Raw genomic sequence first — 19,605 nt, forward strand, 5'->3', positions numbered from 1 at the left:
TCTACGTAGGTCCTTTTCGTCTTTGGTCAAAGGTCTCCCGGTTGTTCCGATTTCCATAGGTTCTGGAGTTCTCTCTTTCTGGATTGTCTATGATCGTGAACACGCCAGGAATATTTTTCAGTCTTTTTACGTGTTCCCTTTCGTTCGGCTAGACGATGATCTAGTCTCAAAACTAGGTTTATTAGATCTCGACAATCAGTAGGTTGCGGGTCTATCTGGGCAAGAATGTCCTTTAGGTCATCCTTGAGTCCTTTGTAAAACAGAGCCGCTTGCTTTTCTTCTGGCCAGGATGTCTCGGCTACCCGCGGATTAAAGTTAGCTAAGTAGGACACTAGATCCTGATTACCTTGTCGCAAGTCTAGTAGTTCACGATCTGCTGACAATGTCACAGTTCTTCAATCAAATACTCATTCAAACTCACAAACAAAATTACTCCAGTTGTATAGCAGGGGACCTCTTTATGTACAAGAGGGATTGCCCAGGTGGCTACGTCCCCAGTTAGGTAAGATAACAAGAAAGCTACTCTGGACTGGGCATCAGGGAAAGTGTTTGGACGACATGTAAAATGTAATTCCACCTGAACCAGGAAGGATTGTGCTTTCAAGGGATCGTCTGAAAAACGTTCTGGAGGATTACCTCCAGAAGCTTGAGAAGAAGGACCAGGTCAAGACACACCCAACGGACTTTGTTCCTTCTTTTCTACCCTTTCCTGTGACTGACTCACTCGCTCAGCTAAACTGGCTGCTATATCTTTTGATGACACTACCTCTGCTTGGAGCTGTGTAATACCCTTGACTAGCTCATGCAGTGTAGCCATGCTGAGAACACACGCAAACGAGGAGGATAATAATTTGTGGGCTCACTATTCTGTCAGAGTTACCAGATCCTCGGGGTCTGCGCACGTTCCCAACATGTCCACCACAAGACAGCTCCAGTACTCTGATTAGAATGTCACAGAGTCTAAGAGAGTCCAAGTGGGGAAAAGGGGATTAGGTAGGGAACAGCTGGGAAGGAGACCTGTAGGAAGCAAAAGGTTAAACAACACAACATCAGAATAAAATCACATTGACTGTCACTAGATTATGATTCTTAGTATTGTCTTACTGTTACCATGAATACTCTAAGGAGTGATTTTAACTAGGCCTAAAGAACTCTGGATACCTGGAATAAAATCAAGGATGATTAATGCAATGTTTCATAAAGGTTTTTCATAGCATGTCACGTAATGTCTAGAAATACAAGAACCTTCTAGAATAAAGCTTCAGAACAAACACTGCCTTTTTTTAAACATGAGGACTAAAGGCTGTCTGAAAACCATCTCTGGAAAACAATTGGAATTATGCTAGGAACTTAATATGCACTAGAACGTCACATTTAGATTTTGTCCTTTTCACAAAAAGAAATGTGTGCACATTAAATAACATTACACTTCAGAGTCTTTTTTTGTATGGCCATGAACTGATTGTACACACTGTTTCCAATCTGGAAATCAAGTTTTACATGAGGGAAATGAATTGTTCACTCTGCCGATTCCATTCCAACAGGAATATGTAAATGTCTTGAAATGATCACACAACTTTTTGCCGATCTGAACACCAAGTTTGTCATGCAAGAAATGAATCGCGCACACAGCCGATTCTAACCAGATTATGTAAATGCCATGACATGATCGCACAAGTCTTTGCCGATCCGAACACCAAGGTTGTAATGCAAGAAATGAATTGCGCACACAGGCGATTCTAAGCAGAATATGTAAATGCCATGAAATGATTGCGCAAGCCTTTGCCGATCCGAACACCAGGGTTATCATGCAAAGATTGAATCGCGCACACAGCCGATTCTAACCAGAATATTTAAATGCCATGAAATGATCACGCAGCCTTTGCCGATCCATACACCAGGTTTGTCATGCAAGAAATGAATCGCGCGCACAGCCGACTCGAACAAAGTATGCAAATGCCATGAAACGATCGCGCAAGCCTTTGCGGATCCGAGCACCAGGATTATCATGCAAGAAAATGAATTGCCGCTCAGCCGATTCGAACAAAGTATGCAACTGCCATGAAACGATCGCGCAAAACCTTTGCCGATCCGAACACCAGATTAACATCAAAGCAATGCTTCGCGTACTCTGAAAGTTTTCAAGAATAGGCCCAAGAATTCAAGAGTCTTTTTAGAGCAGGGTCAGGGGCCCAGCCCGACTACCTTCTTACCACCCTGCTCTAGGATCACCAAGATAATGCCGTGCAGGCCTGGATCTTCAAAGTAGGCCTCCGGAACAGGAGCTCAGGAAATTGCTGATGCTCTGTACCTGGACCTCTGAATAGTGAACACGTGGAGCTGGGCTGTCTCCCTTATATAGATTCTGGTCCAGCCCACAGACCACACCCAGTCATACTGCAGAGAAAACTTCCAGAAGGTCCTAGAAAGGAACCACATCCTAACACACTCAATAAGTCTGCAGCAATACCTTGCAATTGAACACTTATTGCAAACATCATTAATAGTGTTTTTCAAGGTTAAAGTCTGCAATGCAAAAGGTTAACAAACTGCATTAAAACACAATGCATGAATTATGCTCTTGCATAAAGGGTGAGTTTTTGCATTTTCATCGCCCGTAGAGCGCGCACTGTCCTGATGTTGACAAATATACAATTTCAAATAATAATAGTTGTCACATCTTATATAGGCAAGATATGTCATTAGTGAACATAGACACAATTTTATCATTCACATTCTTCGTCATCATCTTCTTCTTCTGAATAGGGGTCATTATTTTCTGCATCTGTTTGATTTTCACAGGCAGGAACTCTGCACATCTCAGTGCACTTGAGCTCATTTAGATAGCAGATGCACGTTGGCAGTTTGCAGTTCCTAATGCAGTTGCAAGCTAGTAGATCTAACACAGCCTGAGGTGCCAGCAGGACTTCAGTACTTGTCACCAATGGCTGAGGCCCAACTCATTCACCAGAAACATACTTGAACAATTCTTCAGTATTTGTGGTGGTCAATGTTCTTTGCTTTTGTTTCTCCATGCTTGGGAGAGGAGCTTTAAAACGTTGTGGTCCAAACAACTTGGGCTGCACAGCTATTCCATTGACTCAGTGAGTTGTCCCCTTACCAGTAAAAATCTCTTCCAGCCTATCAATGTTATCCCATGCTAAGTTAGTGAAGACATGAGGCTGGATGTCAGCTGGAAGAACAATTTGCTCATTTAAGGTAGCAGCAAGTTTCTGAAGACCCAAGGCAGTATCATTTTCTTCTAGTTGTGAGTATGAAATCCCATGAACAAGTCTGTTTGGAGTGTGAATGATTTCAACATTGCCTGTCAGTGCTTTTATGGTATATGGAGGCAACAATTGCTTGGAGGGTTTCTTCTGGCCATTTGTGGCTGTATATATAAGGTCCAGACTAAAAGATTGCTTAAGTAAGGCAACCCTTTTGGACAGCTTTGTGTTTTTTGGATCTCCAGTCAGAAGTCCTAATCGGTAATCAGACACTGTAAATTAATCTTTATCAACGTCTGGTGGATGATATGGCATGGTGTTGATGTCAAGTTTGTTTTAATCATTGTTCTTATGTGAGATGATGTTTGATCAATGATCTTGTTCACGTCTGTTGCCTTAACCTCTAAAACTGATAATTCTCTTTTCAAACTCTGGTTTTCTCTTACAACGTCCTGTGGCATGACTCTATCAGGTTAGACCAATGATTTTCCTTGGTTTTCTGGAAATATGTGGAGGCTGTCGCTGAACTCAGAGTCCAATTTTCTTCTAATATGCTTCTTGGTTGATTCACCTATTCCACGTATTCCTCTGCGTGTCATGAGGGTTTCAAGCCTTTCAGTAAGAGTCATCACAATATTACCTCTTTGTTAGGAATAATCACAGTTCTAATGTGTAGAAATAGTTCATCATATGCTTCATCTCTCATATTTTTGTAGTGATCATCAATTTGAAGGCTAGATGCATGATGTTCCTCCTTTGCTTTAACCCTTGTATAGTCCCTAAACAGGATGCATGATAATGGACTTCTGCAGCCTCTATGTCCCTACTACAAACTGCTAAAATCTTTGAATTACAATTAATGGTTGCACACTCTCGAATCCCTTTGTCAGCACTAAGCTCCATGGCCTTGATTATCTTCTCACGTGCTGATGTTACCTTGTAGCATTTCATCTTTCCATAAAATATACATTCTTCATCAAACACATTTTACTTTAATGATGTTCTTCTGTTTAAGCATTTACTTGTGCACTCACTGGTTCCAGCATCATCACTGACACTTGTTTCAGCTTTTTGTTTAATAGTCTGTAAATCTCTCTTCATAGCAGACAGACTCCTGCACTTTCTGTGGTAAAATACTTGGGGAATCATGTTGCTTTTCACATTTCTTGCAATTTCTACCAGTAGAATGTGATTCCTTACCTGAGCTGCCTCTAACAAAGTTTTCCATGGTGAGTAGTCCTGCAGGCTTGTCAGCGCAATTCCATGTTGGATTTTTTACCATAAAAGAACTATACACTGGGGATCAGAGTGACAGGATGTGCTTGTTCAGTCTTCTTCATGATGCTGCACGGTCACCAGTTCTGGAAAAAGAAAAAATAATGTAAACATTTATAAATTTTACTTGGTGTACAATTACTAATAATTATTATCAATTTATATAATCACATTTACTGTAATTGTAATTTTAATTAAAAAAATCCAAATAATAACAATTATGAAAACATTTCCATTTACACAAAGGTATCTTGGCAGTGGAGTGGTAACTCACAAAAGGCAAAGAGTTCTGACTTGCTATAACATAGTTTCCATGTCTAAGCGTCCATACCTTGCCAATAAATCATATTAGAACCCATCCCCCCAAGTGGTACCGATAACATGGTTGGCTCAAGGCCTAATAGTGGCAGGATCACTTGAGCCTTATTGGGGGACATCACACATTACATAGATTCATTTGGTACCTATGAAGGGCACAACATAATTTCTAAAGATATTCTATGACACCTTTTACTTCTCATTCACTCACTTTCATAAGATAGGAGGAGTTTCTCTGATAAAAGACTGGCCTGCCTTGTGCTATTGGGTAAGATGTCTTTGCAGAGGGATCTCTACTGTCAACTGTGCTGGTGTCAGAGATTCCATATACTGTTCTTTATTAGTGTTCAGTGCTATAGCTTCATAGTCAGGTTAATTTAACTGTAGTGAACATACACTTTAATAAACTAAGGTACTGACCGAAAAGAGTGAAATATTGTTTATTAAGGTGCTACAAAGGTCTCTGTTAAGAAAACAACAGTATGTGACCTTGTATAATAAGGTGTTAGGTTTCTCAGGTCCATGTGTGAGAAGTTCATCTAGTCAGGTTTTTACTTTGCATTCTGAGATATGTAGTTCTGATTTACAATTGAATATACAGGATAACATTCTCAGGATACAAAGGAAAAATCTTAACTGGATTAGACCTGTAGGACTTAAGAGCTGTGTGCAGAGCGCATTTCAAAGCAATGCTGTTGTTTTTTAGTTGTTGCTAATCCATTGCCCTGCACAGATGAAATAGTTCCTGAAATATATCTCATTACATCAACATAAATGCTTTGACCTACTCGCAGTAAAGCGATGCTTAGTGTCATGTATATGACACTGAAATGTCACACATAAGTGCTCCAGAAACATGGAAATGTTACACATGAGCAATTTGAAAACTTTGTAGCTATGTATTTGTTAAATTACACTGGGAATGAAACACAGTTAGCCTTACTATTCGTCCTCACTGTTGCATTTGCACACGTGGAAGCAGGGCCATGGAGAATAGCTGAGACTAAGTGGCATATGTATGAGACAGTTGCGCCATGCTTGCACCACTCAATGTGCTACATGTTTGGCGCAAACCATTAAGAATTTTTTAAGCCCAGCAAATAAATATGTATTACATACATATGCATATATCTATATTTCTATCAACAATTCCCTCTTTATTATATATATAGATATAGATGTATATATATATAGTACACTAATGCACGATATGTAATAATAAAGCGCACAGCTTTTGATAGCATTCCCTGGTGCTGAGATAAAATGCATATAGTGGCACACAGATATACATTTACAATGGAAGCAATATTCAAACAAATACACATTGATATAGTAATATTGAATGCATCTATATGCCATATGTCAATAGCCATTATCTTGAAAATCTCTTTGTGTGCTTCCTCTACTTCCTCTACTTCCCTGCTGTATTCTGCAATATCTGTGTGCTAAGTTCTGCTCCATTGGAGGTAGGATTTTAACTGCAGAAATTGAAAGGATGCCCTTGTTACAGAATTGCTGTCCCATGGACCACAGCAATGAAGACAACACAGAAGTTTGACTATGGTTATAAGGATACCTAATAGGGCTAGAACTAGGCTCTTCAACCATACTGTTGGTGGCCAGGACCATAGCCAGGAACAATCCCCTGAATCAGTCATTGTGTCTGCTCCTCTTAATATTTGAACTGTCTGCTTAATTTGTGCTACATCCCTTGCTATATTTCTGCTTTTATTCACAAAATAGCAGCAAGAGGATTTCAGTAGAACGCACAGACCTCCTTGTTGCAATGTTAGATTGTCAAGTGCTATTCTATATTAAATAGTCATGGCCGCTACGGAAGTAATTTCCTCCTGCAACACTTGAAGGGCATCTCTTCTTGCAATGATTGCTATAGCTAACTCAGCAGACATGTTAACAGGGGCGAGTTCTAAATCATACACACCATACCCAGGAATTAATACTCGCATTCGCTCAAAAAATAGGCCTTGTCTAGTCTCCAGAATAGGAGCATGTGTATCTCTCTTATACCTATGAGCAAAACTCTCCAAATCTAATGGTTTATGTGCTGCAGTGCTCTTTATGATGGAAATGTTTGGAGTAAAGTAATAAATAGCACACATACCTTCCCAGTGACGGGGAAGCACCTTGTGTGCTGTTGTGCCACAAATGAAATTCATAACTCCCTGTATCTGTGTGTCCAGTGTGTGATATTTACCAAGAGGAAGGACTACTCCCTCAGGGAAATTGTTTTGAAATTGATCACACCATTTCTAATTAATCCAAGCTGAATTTATAAGTGTAACATTGGCCATGGTGCCATGTAAGTTCAGCGAGCTGACCATAAGGGATATTCTAATATTTTAGAAATCACCTTTGGTGTGATAGCGTAATTATTCCTTCTCTCAATTAATGGGTCATATAAGAGCATCAACAATGTCTCCCATTCTATATAGATGTTGCAGTAATGTAAAGTATAATTGACTTGTTTACCTAACACCTCGCCGGTCCAGTTCCTACTCATTAACTGTCTGTCCCTCATATTCCAATTACCCATGGTACTATCAAATTACAATACGTTAGGACAGTTGCTACTTGATAAATATCCTAAGTATCTGGGTTACACCTTGAAACCTGATGCTTAATTCATAGAGAAAATGCATTGTCCTCTACATTTGGTTCTATCACACGTGACACTCGGTATTAGGCCAGAATATGTGGCAGTAAGGTGCATTGTGATTACCATCTTATCCTTCCTTCTCCACAGTCCCATGTTCCATTCACTATAAGGCATCCTGTCCCTTACTCATAATTCTGAATAGGTGCAGGTGCCTCATATAGTCCAATACGGTCGCTGAGGTGTCTGAATAACCCTCTACAAATCCAGCAACCTCTAAAACCTAAAACTTGGGCTACTTTCTCCTAGACTGCTATGAGGGGATGGTCCAGTTGAGATCATAACACAGATAGCACACACATAATTAAGGGACTAAAAAATATTGTTTGTACTACTCAATCTTTTTCAAATGTTATATATATTGATATGGAATGTCTTTCTATCAGTCAGATCCAGGACCCTCTCTCTAAGTGTCAGCAATGCAAAGGCATGCAGTGTGCTGTCATCTGCTTCTCCTCCTTGTCCGCAGTCGTCTTCTTCAGAGGCGTTTTAACGGACATGCCTGTGGTGTCTTCTTCAGTCTATTTTTCAGCATCATTTGGTGACACCAACCCTGTGACACTTGGTGATGGGCCCACAGCATGGCTCCCGAAAGTGGCTAAGTTTGTTTTTCTCTTTTCTGATATGTCGTGCAGCTCCTACGGTGGCTGATGTTCTTAAGTTACTGGAGCTTCAGTCTCAGGCGCTGTTGACGCAGCTCTACATCTTGTCACAAGAATCCACTCAGGACATCCCTCTATTTCGACCACAGTCCGCATCACCAGGAGCATGAGGTGGGGTCCCATCCACCTAGAAGTAAGAGAAACATCTTTTATTTTTCCCACCATTACCATGTCTCCAGCTTTAAAATGGTGTGTGATCTCTGAGGACGGATGCGGCAAAGCTTCCTTCAACTGTAGATATTGATGCCTCAAGACTGCTGACAACTGTACAGTGCAGTCAGAAATGTTTTCATCAGTCCACAGCAGTCCACAGCAGTGCTACTTGGGATGCTGTGAAAGCCAACCTTACCCCCACCGACATAGGCTGCCCCATCAGTACCACATGGGGAACAAAAGAGTTGTTCTGGATGGCGTCGCTCTTATGGCATGCAACACTAAAGGCAGAACATCAAGCCATTTAAGGCATGTTGCAGCAGTAGTCTTTGCTAATCTATTTTTTATTGTGGCGTCCATCCATTTCACCTGGCCTGAGCTTTGGGGGTGGTAAGGGACATGCAGTTTCTACTCTTTTATTAAACAGTCACACATCTTTTGCACAACTGCAGCCACAAACACACCCTCTCTGATGCTATTTATGCCCTGTGGTACCCCAAACTGTGGTACGATGTCTCTCATCAAGAATCGCACAACAGTTGCTGCTTCGTTCTTCCTTGTGGGAAAAGCTTCCACCAGTTTTAAAAAAAACAATCAACACACACAAGCAAATATATATGCAAAGTCAACCTGCAAGTTGGTAAAGGGTCCCTATAGTACTGGCAAGTGATCATGTGTTTCAGGGGATCGACCCTTAGAATGTTGGACACAAACAAGACATTGGGAACAGAATTATGCGTTAAATGCTGTTATACCCGGTGCAAACCATTGTTGTCAAATTATTACATTCATCCCCCCTTGTGCTATATGTGTGGCTCGATGCGCAAGCCTTGTAAGGGGAGGGGACACAGTGTGTGTGGCAACAGGCCTTCTATTCTGGTGAACCCACAATCCTTCTTTATTTTGCTCTCATCCAGCATCAATTCACACTCATTCCTTATCTGGTGTTGCAGACCATTGTGCTTACTTCAGCTAGCAACAACTGTCTCTGAATGAACTGAATTTTCGGTATACTTTTGAGCATTGAAGTCACCATCTGCACTGGCTGTAACATAGTCTCTTGCCGCTGTCATCCATGGCTTTAGCTTTGACTGTCTTAGTATTAGCTCCTGTATGGGCTTCACAATTTATTACTATTACTCTCAGGGGTAGTAGTATTGCTTTTAAGAAGTTCTTTACCAAAGCACCATTTTGAATGAGACACCCTGCTGCTGTTATGAAACCATGATATTGCCACAGTAGGCTAAAATCATGGACAACTCCAAAGGGATAACTATAGTCAGTGTAAATGTTAACATTTTCCCCTTCAGCTAGGATGCATCCTCTTGTTACAGCATACTGCTCAGATGTGTCAGGTGGCAGAGCTGCGCTTTTTGACTATGGTGTCATCTTTTGTAATAGCATACTCTGCTCTTTAATACGTGTTGGTTGGTCTGCTGGAGGAGCCATCAGTGTACCACTCATAGTCTGCCTTTTCTAATGGTGTCTGCTTTAAATCTGGTCTTGGTGTGGTGAATGTATCTACCACCCCAACACAGTCATGGTCAGGGATCACATTAGAATCACCTATTACAGGAAACAATGTTGCCAAATTGACAAGTGGGCATCTTTTAATGGTGATATTGATGTTAGACAACAACATGGCCTCAAAACCTCTGCACCTGCCCACCAAAAGTGTTGTGTTGCTGCAGATGACAACAACAACTGTACCGAATGTGGCACATAAACAATACAAGGATAGTCCAACACAATGGGAGCCGTCCTCTCTACCATCACAGCTGCTGCGGCCACCACCCTGAACAAACCAGATACCCAGTGATTACTGAAGGCAAAGTCACAGAGTAGTATGCCACTGGTCTTTTTGTTGAGCCATGCTGCAGTGTCAGCACACCATTTGCAACGCCATTTTGCTCTGACTCATAGAGATGGAAGGGCAGTTTGTAATCAGGCAGTCACAATGCTGGTGCAGTGCACAATGTCTCTTTCAGTTTCTGCAAGTTCATTAGTCCATACAGTGTTGTTGGGTGTGTCTTTTAGCGTGCATTGTCTCAAGATGGCATCATAGAATCTGTACTCCAGTATCCATTAGAAGCAGTAGTTCATGATCCCCAGGAAGGACATTATTCCTTTCTTGGTGGAAAGTGGCTGCATGATCTGAATCATTTTTATTCTGTCAGGTGATATGTGGCATCTGCCTTTGGATAACCCAGATAAGTCACTTCTCTTTGACAGCACTGGCATTTTGACAAAGAGGCTTTGTGTCCTCTGTCCTGAAGGCTCTTCATGTTTGAGAAATTGAAAAAATGAATTAAGAATGAAAAAAGAAAAAAAGACTTTAATATTTATTTTTTATGATTTTTTGTGTTTAGAATTGTCGAATTGTAGGATTTCTTCTATGTCTAATGGTAAACAGGATATAATAGGGAGGGAGAGTGCAGCTTGTATTTTTTCATCTGGAATAAGGTGGGCTATGAAGAAGACCGTTTTGGTTGAAACATGTAGCCCAGAGCCTTAGGGTGTTGTTTCAGTTCGCATTACTGGCACAAAATAAATTGATTATTGTGCAGTAGTCCAGAGTGCTGGCGTTCTTTTTCATGATTGTGGACTGAAAGGAAAACTTTGGATATATATATATATATATATATATATATATATATATACATACATATATATATATATATAATACCTATTTAATTTTATAAATATATATATATATTTTTTTTTTATGAGGTCGAGTCTGGTTAATCCAACACACTTAGTTTAGCATTTGAATGCTTCAAACAATTCAAAATATTTGAATCAATGCGAACTATATTGCTTAGTTTTGAATCATGTTCAAACTGGTTTGCCCATCCGAAGCATGCATTTATGCAACATTTTTATTATTGTGTTTCATTGAAAAGTAAAAACAATCACATAAGCATCAAGGCAGAGAAATCACAGATAATGTAGAAATGTTGATAGATAGATAGATAGATAGATAGATAGATAGATAGATAGATAGATAGATAGATAGATAGATAGATAGATAGATAGATAGATAGATAGATAGATAGATAGATAGATACTTTATTTGTATGGTTTCTTAAAACCATTACATTAAAACCATAGTTACAATTGTTCACTTTTTTTTTTTAAAGGGAGTCTTTTAGGGATCTAAATTGTTGTAGGACACATTATCTTTTGCTGCTTGGTTGGTTTAGGCACGTACTTCAACAGAGGGCCCTGTTTGACATGGTGGCAAGCATCTTGTGCCATAAGGACAATGTAAGAGGTTGGAATGAAATGGTGCATAAAGGAGGTTGCCTCACTGTGTTGTAATGGTGGCCCCTGCTGCTTTTTTGTTAGCAGGGATAGGAATTTGACTAGGTGACAGTGCAGTTGCAGGTTGCTTGCCTCCTTGTTCGTAGGCCTCTTTCCATAAACTTGCTTTTTAATAGAGCTTTCTTTTCAAGCTCAAGTTTTTCTCAGTGGCAGAGCACATGTTGGAGATTTTCTGTGCCTGCACCGCACAAGAGACAGGTAGTATTTGCCAAATATTTCAGCCAAGGGGCTGCGTTTAGAGCACATAGTAGAAGCCCCAATTGATGCCTTAGGAATTGCTCTTTAGTGTGCCTTGAGAAGCCGTGCCCGAGATATGCTTGTGGGGCCAGAGTTGTATAAGTGTTCAATGTCATCCCGACATGAGACCTCCTTGAAAAGGCTGCGTTATCCTCCAACAAGGATTGAAGCCTAATTGACTCCAGACAGCTTTTTTTAAGGCCCTGTGTGAAGTTGGGGTCCCCCATAGGTCAGTGAGCCCTGTCTTCCTGAGTGAATTCTCTATATAAACTCTGGATGGTGAGGCATTCTTGCATTCGAGCTCCTGCCTTGGGTGGTGTATAAGAGAGTCTGAGGTAGCTCCTCATACTTTACTCCAGAAGCTTATGCAACTTGTCTTGCCAAGGACTGGTCCAGTAGGCCAAATTCCAGTCTTAGTTGGGTGGGGGAAGTGAGTTTCGAAAGGTTGAAGATGATCCGGTAAGCTTTGCTTACTGTGTGATATAAAATTTCTGAGTCTCTACCTCTTTGCACTTCACTCCCATAGGTTATTGTAGGTGGGAGTTTAGATTTCAATACCCATCAGAGGGGGGTTAGTGATGGGCCATTCAAATCTGCTTTTAGTCGTTTTAAAAATAGTGCTAGTGCCAGGCCTTCCCCCATGATGCACCCTCTTTGATGCACAAAATTCCCTGACTTATCAATAGTGACAACCTGGTATTTGTATTTTTGTGTTTGCAGGAGCTCTGTCTTGCTCCGGTACCACGCCTTAGGGGCACCTTGGTACTAATTGACATTGTGTGGGTTTTTTCAAAGTTTGCGGACAGGATGTCTGAATATTGTTGGTTGGCGCTTATCAGTCTCTGGTGCCTTATTTTGGTGTGACTGATCTGCACTAGGTCATCCACGTACATGAGGCACGGCAGTTCCAGGTCCACAATGTTTGGTGCATGTGGTTTTGTGAGGACGAGAGACCCCACCAGGTCTGCTAAATATAGGTTAAAGAGTGTGGGGGCCAGGCCACAGCCCTGTCTTAGTCATTTGGTGGTTGGTATCCTCCTCAAGAGGTGAGTGCCTGTTCCCAGTTTAATCTGGACCCATGTGTCCGTGTGGAGGGCTATCATCAGATCTAAAAGTGGTTGGGGAATACCCCAGTTTATCAACTTCTTCCATAGCAGTTTCTTCTCACTTTGGTCAAAGGCAGCCTTAAAAGCAACAAAACATAGATGGAGCTGCCAGTTCTGCGTCTTAGTTTTGTCGATGAAAAGTGCAATGGCAGTAATGTTTGTTATGGTACCAGTTAGTTTTGAGAACCCTGTTTGAGTCTTGGGAATTATTCTCTTTTCGGCAATCCATGCAGACAGGTGCTTCAGCAGCAGTCCTGCAAAGAACTTTGCTTCATTGACAATTGGGGCAAGTAAACAAAAGTTTTTTGGGAGGGATCTATCCCCATTTTTGAAAATGGGTGAGATTCTGGACCCTTTCCAGGACTGTGGGATACTTGGGTAAGGCCAATTTCCAGGTAGAGAGGTTCTATGAATTGATCCCCAGAAAGACCTATTGTGCTTAAAGACTGCAGGGGTAGGCCATTTGGGCCCGGGGCTCCTTCCCTCCTGCCCCTGGCCATCAGATCCTTTACTGTGACAGATTCAGTAATTATTGAGAGCTGTGGCTCCTGTGAGCACTGGTATAGAATGGTAGTTCCTGCACTTAACAGACTTTGTGTAAACATATTGAGTGGTGCCAGGGTTGTATGCTGGCAGTTGAAATGGTCTCCAAGATATTGCGCCCAGATGTCTTCAGGTATGTACTATGTAATGCCACCCTGTAAGGGACCCGTAAGATCGCATATTGTGTGCCAAAAGTGTGTATTGTTATTGCTGTTTGCATCCGTGTATAGCTTGGCCCATAGGTCTTCACTGCGAGTCCTATTGATTGACCACTTCAGCTATTTTAGTGTCTGTTTTTGGTGCCTTAGGGCTTTGAGCAGGTCTAGATTCCCTGGCTAGCTTCGGAGATGCCTGATAGTGAAATTGATTTTCCTTTTGACTTCTCGTAACTTGACTCTGTGGTCCTGCGATAAGTGTGTTGTATCTGAAAGGGCTATATATGGACGGGCAGAGATAGATTCTGCCAAATTATTACATAACCTGGTGGTTAGTAGGTCCCACTTAGCCACCTCACTGCTGCCAGTTGCTTCTAATTCAACTGCCAGGTCCATTGCTACATTGGATACAAGCTTTATGTTTGATTGTGCAAATTTAACCCGTTTGCAATTTGTAGTTTAAGAAGTAATAAGGGGGATTCTTGTTCTGTCCATTTCGGTGATCGTCAGAGTGAGGGCTAACTCCTGTGGGCAATGGTCGCTCTCTCCCCTGTCCCCTAGGTGGTAGGTGGCTACTTGTTCAAACAATGGCAAAGTGACAAAGATGTAGTCGATTGTTGTAGAAGCTTTTGTTGAAAAATATGTTGCAGCTGGCAGCAAGTCTTCCCGAAATCTTCCATTCAAGGCTCTTAGTGTAGTTGTTTCAGGCCTTTAAGTAGTGTCTTGCTTCTTGTCGTGGGTCGCTCATGTTTGTTGGCCCCCTGTGTTGAAAGACCCCAAGCAGTGGAAAGAGCGATTTCGGCTTTGTCTGTGGAAGCTTCAAGTAGGTGCAAGTTGAAGTTCCCTGAGACGATGATATTGGCAGTTTCAGTTATTTCTCCTCTGCTTATGTAGTTCTCAAGCTGCTCCACCAGCTTGGAAGCGTCTTTGGATTTGGGTTTAGGATGAAGGTAAGTATTTACAATGACTATCTCTGCTGTGGGCACATCCTCAGAGGTGGTGTTTATCATAGTGTTGCTAAATGAGAGGGGGGAGTCAAGGGGGGGTGACTGTGACTGACAGTGCTAAGGAGACGTAGGTGGCAAGGGTGCCCTGCGGGTGATCATACATTTACTTCCTGGTTGCTGGTGTGAAGAAGCACATGATAAAATGTTTTGTGTTCTCCCAGCCTACCCCTCTCTGTTTTGTCATGGACACGGGTGCCAGCAGTGTGACTCCTACAGCCCCTGTGGCACAGGGACCCCCAACCCTGCAGGGGGCATTCAAACTCTTCAAAGAGGGCCTCATCCAGCCCAAGGTCAATAAATATCCATGATAAATGGGAGACTGAGGAGGCCCCTCATCACAACCTGCAGGAGCAGGCCTTTCATTTGTGTTACACCTCTAATGAGTGATGCCTACATCTGTCCAATAAAGCCTTGCCGTGCTTGTACTCACAATAAATAAAGGACTAAGTCACATCTAGATGGCTGTACCTTTAATTTTTCAATTCATGTTTATTTTCATATGTAGAAGCATGCTTGCCCTCGGAAAATCACAACCCTGGACCATGGCTTTAAAGAGCATCACAGGAGAGACGAAGATGAATTCAGCACCACTTCTTGAATACTTTGAACCCTTATATGAGTGGCTGAAAAAGAACAACTCAGAGAAAGGCAGAGAGACCTACTGGAACACCCACTGGAACGCATGTAGGTATAGCATGTCATAGGGTAGACATATCTTTTTATCATAATTAGTCTATTTTTTCTTGATGTTCATAATGTTTCAGTAAACGAAAATAGGGAAAAGTGTGCTGTATTTTTGTGACTAGTAGTACTGCTAGAACTATGCCAAGAGTTACGTCAAGAGTTACCCACTGGCTGATTAGGGCTTGACCCCTGATGATGATGGCTTTCATAGCATAACAGAAGGGAAGGCATTCTTTCTTTAACTTAGTAAATCTTGAGCGTCACTTTAGTACAGTTACTCAATTCAGTGTCATAGAGAGAGTGGGGGTTCAGAAGCTAATCGTGCCCAGAAAGCCCATGTTTATCTTTCCCCCTTAAATTACCTGGCAGGTGGCATATCTTTTGGGGGAATACTATGGTTTGGTTGTAGTCTGGGATATCATTAGGGGAAACAGCATGATACTTAATAGTGCACTAAAATATCTAGGAGCAAAGTATCAAAATGTAAGTGTATATGAGGAAGAATAGATTATTTATATATATGAGGGCCTGATTATGACCTTGGCGGATGGAATACTTCGTCACAGATGTGACGGATATCACATCTGCTGTATTACAAGTTCCATTGTATCCTATGGAACTTGTAAAACGGTGGGCAGGATATCCGTCCCATTTGGGACGGAGTATCCCATCCAGCAGGGTCATAATCAGGCCCATAGTCAAGTAACATACATCTTTACTCTATATTAAGGACCCACAGCTGTGGTTTTACATAAACAAAGGAGCAAGCTTGAACCTGTACGGAACCAGGTACGAGCTGGTCTCGTCCTCGTATACAGTTCCCATGTGCCGGGGTCGAGACCAGCTCGTCCTGCACTGGGCCCACGGGGAAGCGCTAGTGCTCCCTCCATTGAAGGTCAAGGATCAAAGGGAAATCCCCTCCCTTCTATCCCCCCAGTGACGTCTGATGCCAAATCGTGTGCAGACCTTGTCAGAGTTCACCTCCGATCGATGCTTCCAGCGCAAAAGCATTTCTCTTACGACCGGGAGGTGGGGCAGGGAGGCATGAAAGGTTAGGAAAGACCTTTCCTTTCCTTTCATGTCTCTCTCAGCATTTCTGCTGCCCAATCATGATGAGATCAGGCAGCAGAAATGCCCACTAGACACCAGGGATTTTTTAAATATATTATATATATATATATATTTCTATAAGGGGAGTGGCCCCTTGGGCAAGGGTCACTCCCCAGGGGAGCAAAATATTTTGGGGCCTTTTCAGCCCCCCCCCCCGGGGAGCAGAAACCCCTAGACACTGGGGATATATATTTTTTTTGTGTACTTTGTTTTTTTTTATATATGGAGAGCGACCCCTTAGGCAAGGGTCGCTCCCCTGTGGGGGCAAATTGTATTTAGGCCATTCTTAGCCTATTTTTATTAGACCAATCTGCCCTCAACGGAGGCAGAAACCACTAGACACCAGAGATTCTTTTTTTTGTCAGTTTCACGTAAGGTGAGTGACCCCTTAGGCAAGGGTCGCTCCCCTGGGGGGGCACATTTCTTGTAGGCCATTTCTGCCCCCCTTGGGGGCAGATCACCTATTTTAATTAGTCAGATCTGCCCCCGGGGGGCAGAAACCCCTAGATGCCAGGGATATATATTTTGTTTGTTTACTTTATTATTTCAAATATGGGGAGCGATCCCTTAGGCAAGGGTTGCTCCCCTGGGGGGGCAAATTGTCTTTAGGCCATTTCGGCCTATTCTTATTAGGCCAATCTGCCCCCGGGGGGGCAGAAACCACTTAGGCACCAGGGATTGGTGTGTGTGTATGTGTGTGTTTTGTTTGGGGGCAGCCCCTTGGGCAAGGGTCCCTCCCCAGGGGGCACATTACTGTTAGCCATATCTACCCCCCTTGGGGGCAGATCAGCCTATTTGTGGAAGGCCCATCTGCCCCCAAGGGGGGCAGAAAGCCCACCAGAGACCAGGGAAGATTTTTTTTTCAAAATAAATGGGGCCAAAGATTTCTGCCTACCAGTGGGCAGATGGGGCAATTACCCCCGATCCATACCCCAGGGGGGCAGAAAATCTACTAGACGCAAGGGAATAAAAAAAAAAAATAGTGGGATGGTGGCTACCAACCAGTATGGGCCTGGTTATGCCCCCACCCCAACTGGAGTGGGTAACAGTCATTCAGCACTCCCCCGCACACTAAAACATCTTATCCCACGGCAAGCAAGAGGACATTTGATTATTTTAGGTTTTGGTTTTACATTTGGGCCATGAGAGCTTGGCTAACTCTCAAAATCGTCCCACTTGGAATGGTGAAGGCTGCACTTTTTGGGCTTTGGGATGTTGCCATGTTAAAAATCCAAAAGACCTAGACACATCTGAAAACTAAACATCTGGGGGATTCCAGGGTGGTGTGCTTCACATGCACCCGTACCATTTTTTACGCACATTGCCTTGCAAAACGCCAACTTTTCTGGAAATCACAAATTTTTCCCACATTTTTTTGATGGAACCTTCCAGAATCTGCAGGAATCCACAAAATTCCTGTCACCCAGCATTGTCTCATCTATACTCATAAACATTCTGCCCCACTTGCCAGTCTAAAAATGTTTTTTTTTCAAACTGCCCTTTTGGACCCGCTTTGGTTCCCCTTCAATTTCAACATGTTTTTGGCTCTTCCTTGTCACAGGCACTTGGCCCACCTAAACAAGTGAGGTATCATTTTTACCGGAAGACTGAGGGGAACGTTGAGTTGTAAGAAATTTGTCCCAGTGCGGTGATCCCACACAGAAATGTGGGAAAATGTGATTTATTAAGCTAAATTTGAGGTTTTCTGAGGAATCTGGGTAACCAAACATTGGGGGATCCACTCAAGTCACACCTCTCTGGATTCCCTTGGGTGTCCAGTTTGCATAAATGTTTGGGTTTGGTAGGTTTCCCTATATAGCTGCTCAGCCCTGGACCAAAAACACAGGTCTCCCCGCAAAAACAGGTAGTTTAGTATTAGATCATTTTGATGTGTCCACATAGTGTTTTGGAGCATTTCCTTTTGCGGTTACTAGGCCTACCTACACAAGTGAGGTACCATGTTTATTGTGAGACTTGGGGGAACGCTGGGTAGAAGGAAATGTGTGACTCCTCTCAGATTCCAGAACTTTCTGTCACCGAAATGTGAGGAAAAAGTGTTCTTTTAGTCAAATTTTGAGGTTTGCAAAAGATTCTGGGTAACAGAACCTGGTGAGAGCCCCATAAGTATCCCCATCTTGTATTCCCCTAGGTGTCTAGTTTACAAAACTGCACACGTTTGGTAGGCTTCCCTAGGTGCCGGCTGAGCTAGAGGCCAAAATCCACAGGTAGGCACTTTCCAAAAAACACCTCTGTTTTCTGTGGAAAAATGTGATGTGTCCATGTTGTGTTTTGGGGCATTTCTTGTCGCGGACACGAAGCCTACCCACACAACTGAGGTACCATTTTTGTCGGGAGACGGGGAACACAGAATAGCAGAACAAGTGTTATTTCCCCTTGTCTTTCTCTACATTTTCTCCTTCCAAATGTAAGACAGGGTGTAAAAAAGACGTCTATTTGAGAAATGCCCTGTAATTCACATGCTAGTATGGGCACCACGGAATTCAGAGATGTGCAAATAACCACTGCTTCTCAACACCTTATCTTGTGCCCATTTTGGAAATACAAAGGTTTTCTTGATACCTATTTTTCACTCTTTATATTTCACCAAATGAATTGCTGTACACCTAGTATAGAATGAAAACCCGTTGCAAGGTGCAGCTCATTTATTGGCTCTGGGTACCTAGGGTTCTTGAATAACTTACAAGCCCTATATATCCCTGCAACCAGAAGAGTCCAGCAGACATAACGGTATATTGTTTTAAAAAATCTGACATCGCAGGAAAAAGTTACAAAGTAAAACATTGAGAAAAATGGCTGCTCCTTTCTCCTCAATTTCAATATTTTTTATTTCAGATGTTATTTTCTGTAGGAAAACCTTGTAGGATCTACACAAATGATCCCTTGCTGAATTCATAGTTTTGTATACTTTTTATAATTTTTTTGTTTTCTGGGATCCAGCATTGGTTTCACACCCATTTCTGTCACTAAGTGGAAGGAGGCTGAAAGCACAAAAAATAGTAAAAATGGGGACTGTCCCAGTAAAAGGTCAAAATTGTGTTGAAAAATGGGGTTTTCTGATTCAAGTCTGCCTGTTCCTGAAAGCTGGGAAGCTGGTTATTTTATCACCGCA

At 42.2% G+C, this 19,605-nt stretch overlaps 1 protein-coding gene across 1 annotated transcript in view; it reads left to right on the top strand.

Moving 5' to 3' along the window:
- ACE2 (angiotensin converting enzyme 2) overlaps window positions 1–19,605 on the top strand; it is a 405,347-nt gene that overhangs the window by 289,034 nt on the left and 96,708 nt on the right. The window contains exon 13 of the mRNA XM_069205018.1: window positions 15,187–15,365. Coding sequence (XP_069061119.1) covers window positions 15,187–15,365 — 179 coding nt within the window. The remainder of the gene's footprint in view (window positions 1–15,186; window positions 15,366–19,605) is intronic.

The sequence above is a fragment of the Pleurodeles waltl genome, chromosome 8 (assembly GCF_031143425.1).
Source record: "Pleurodeles waltl isolate 20211129_DDA chromosome 8, aPleWal1.hap1.20221129, whole genome shotgun sequence".
Lineage (NCBI taxonomy): Eukaryota > Metazoa > Chordata > Amphibia > Caudata > Salamandridae > Pleurodeles > Pleurodeles waltl.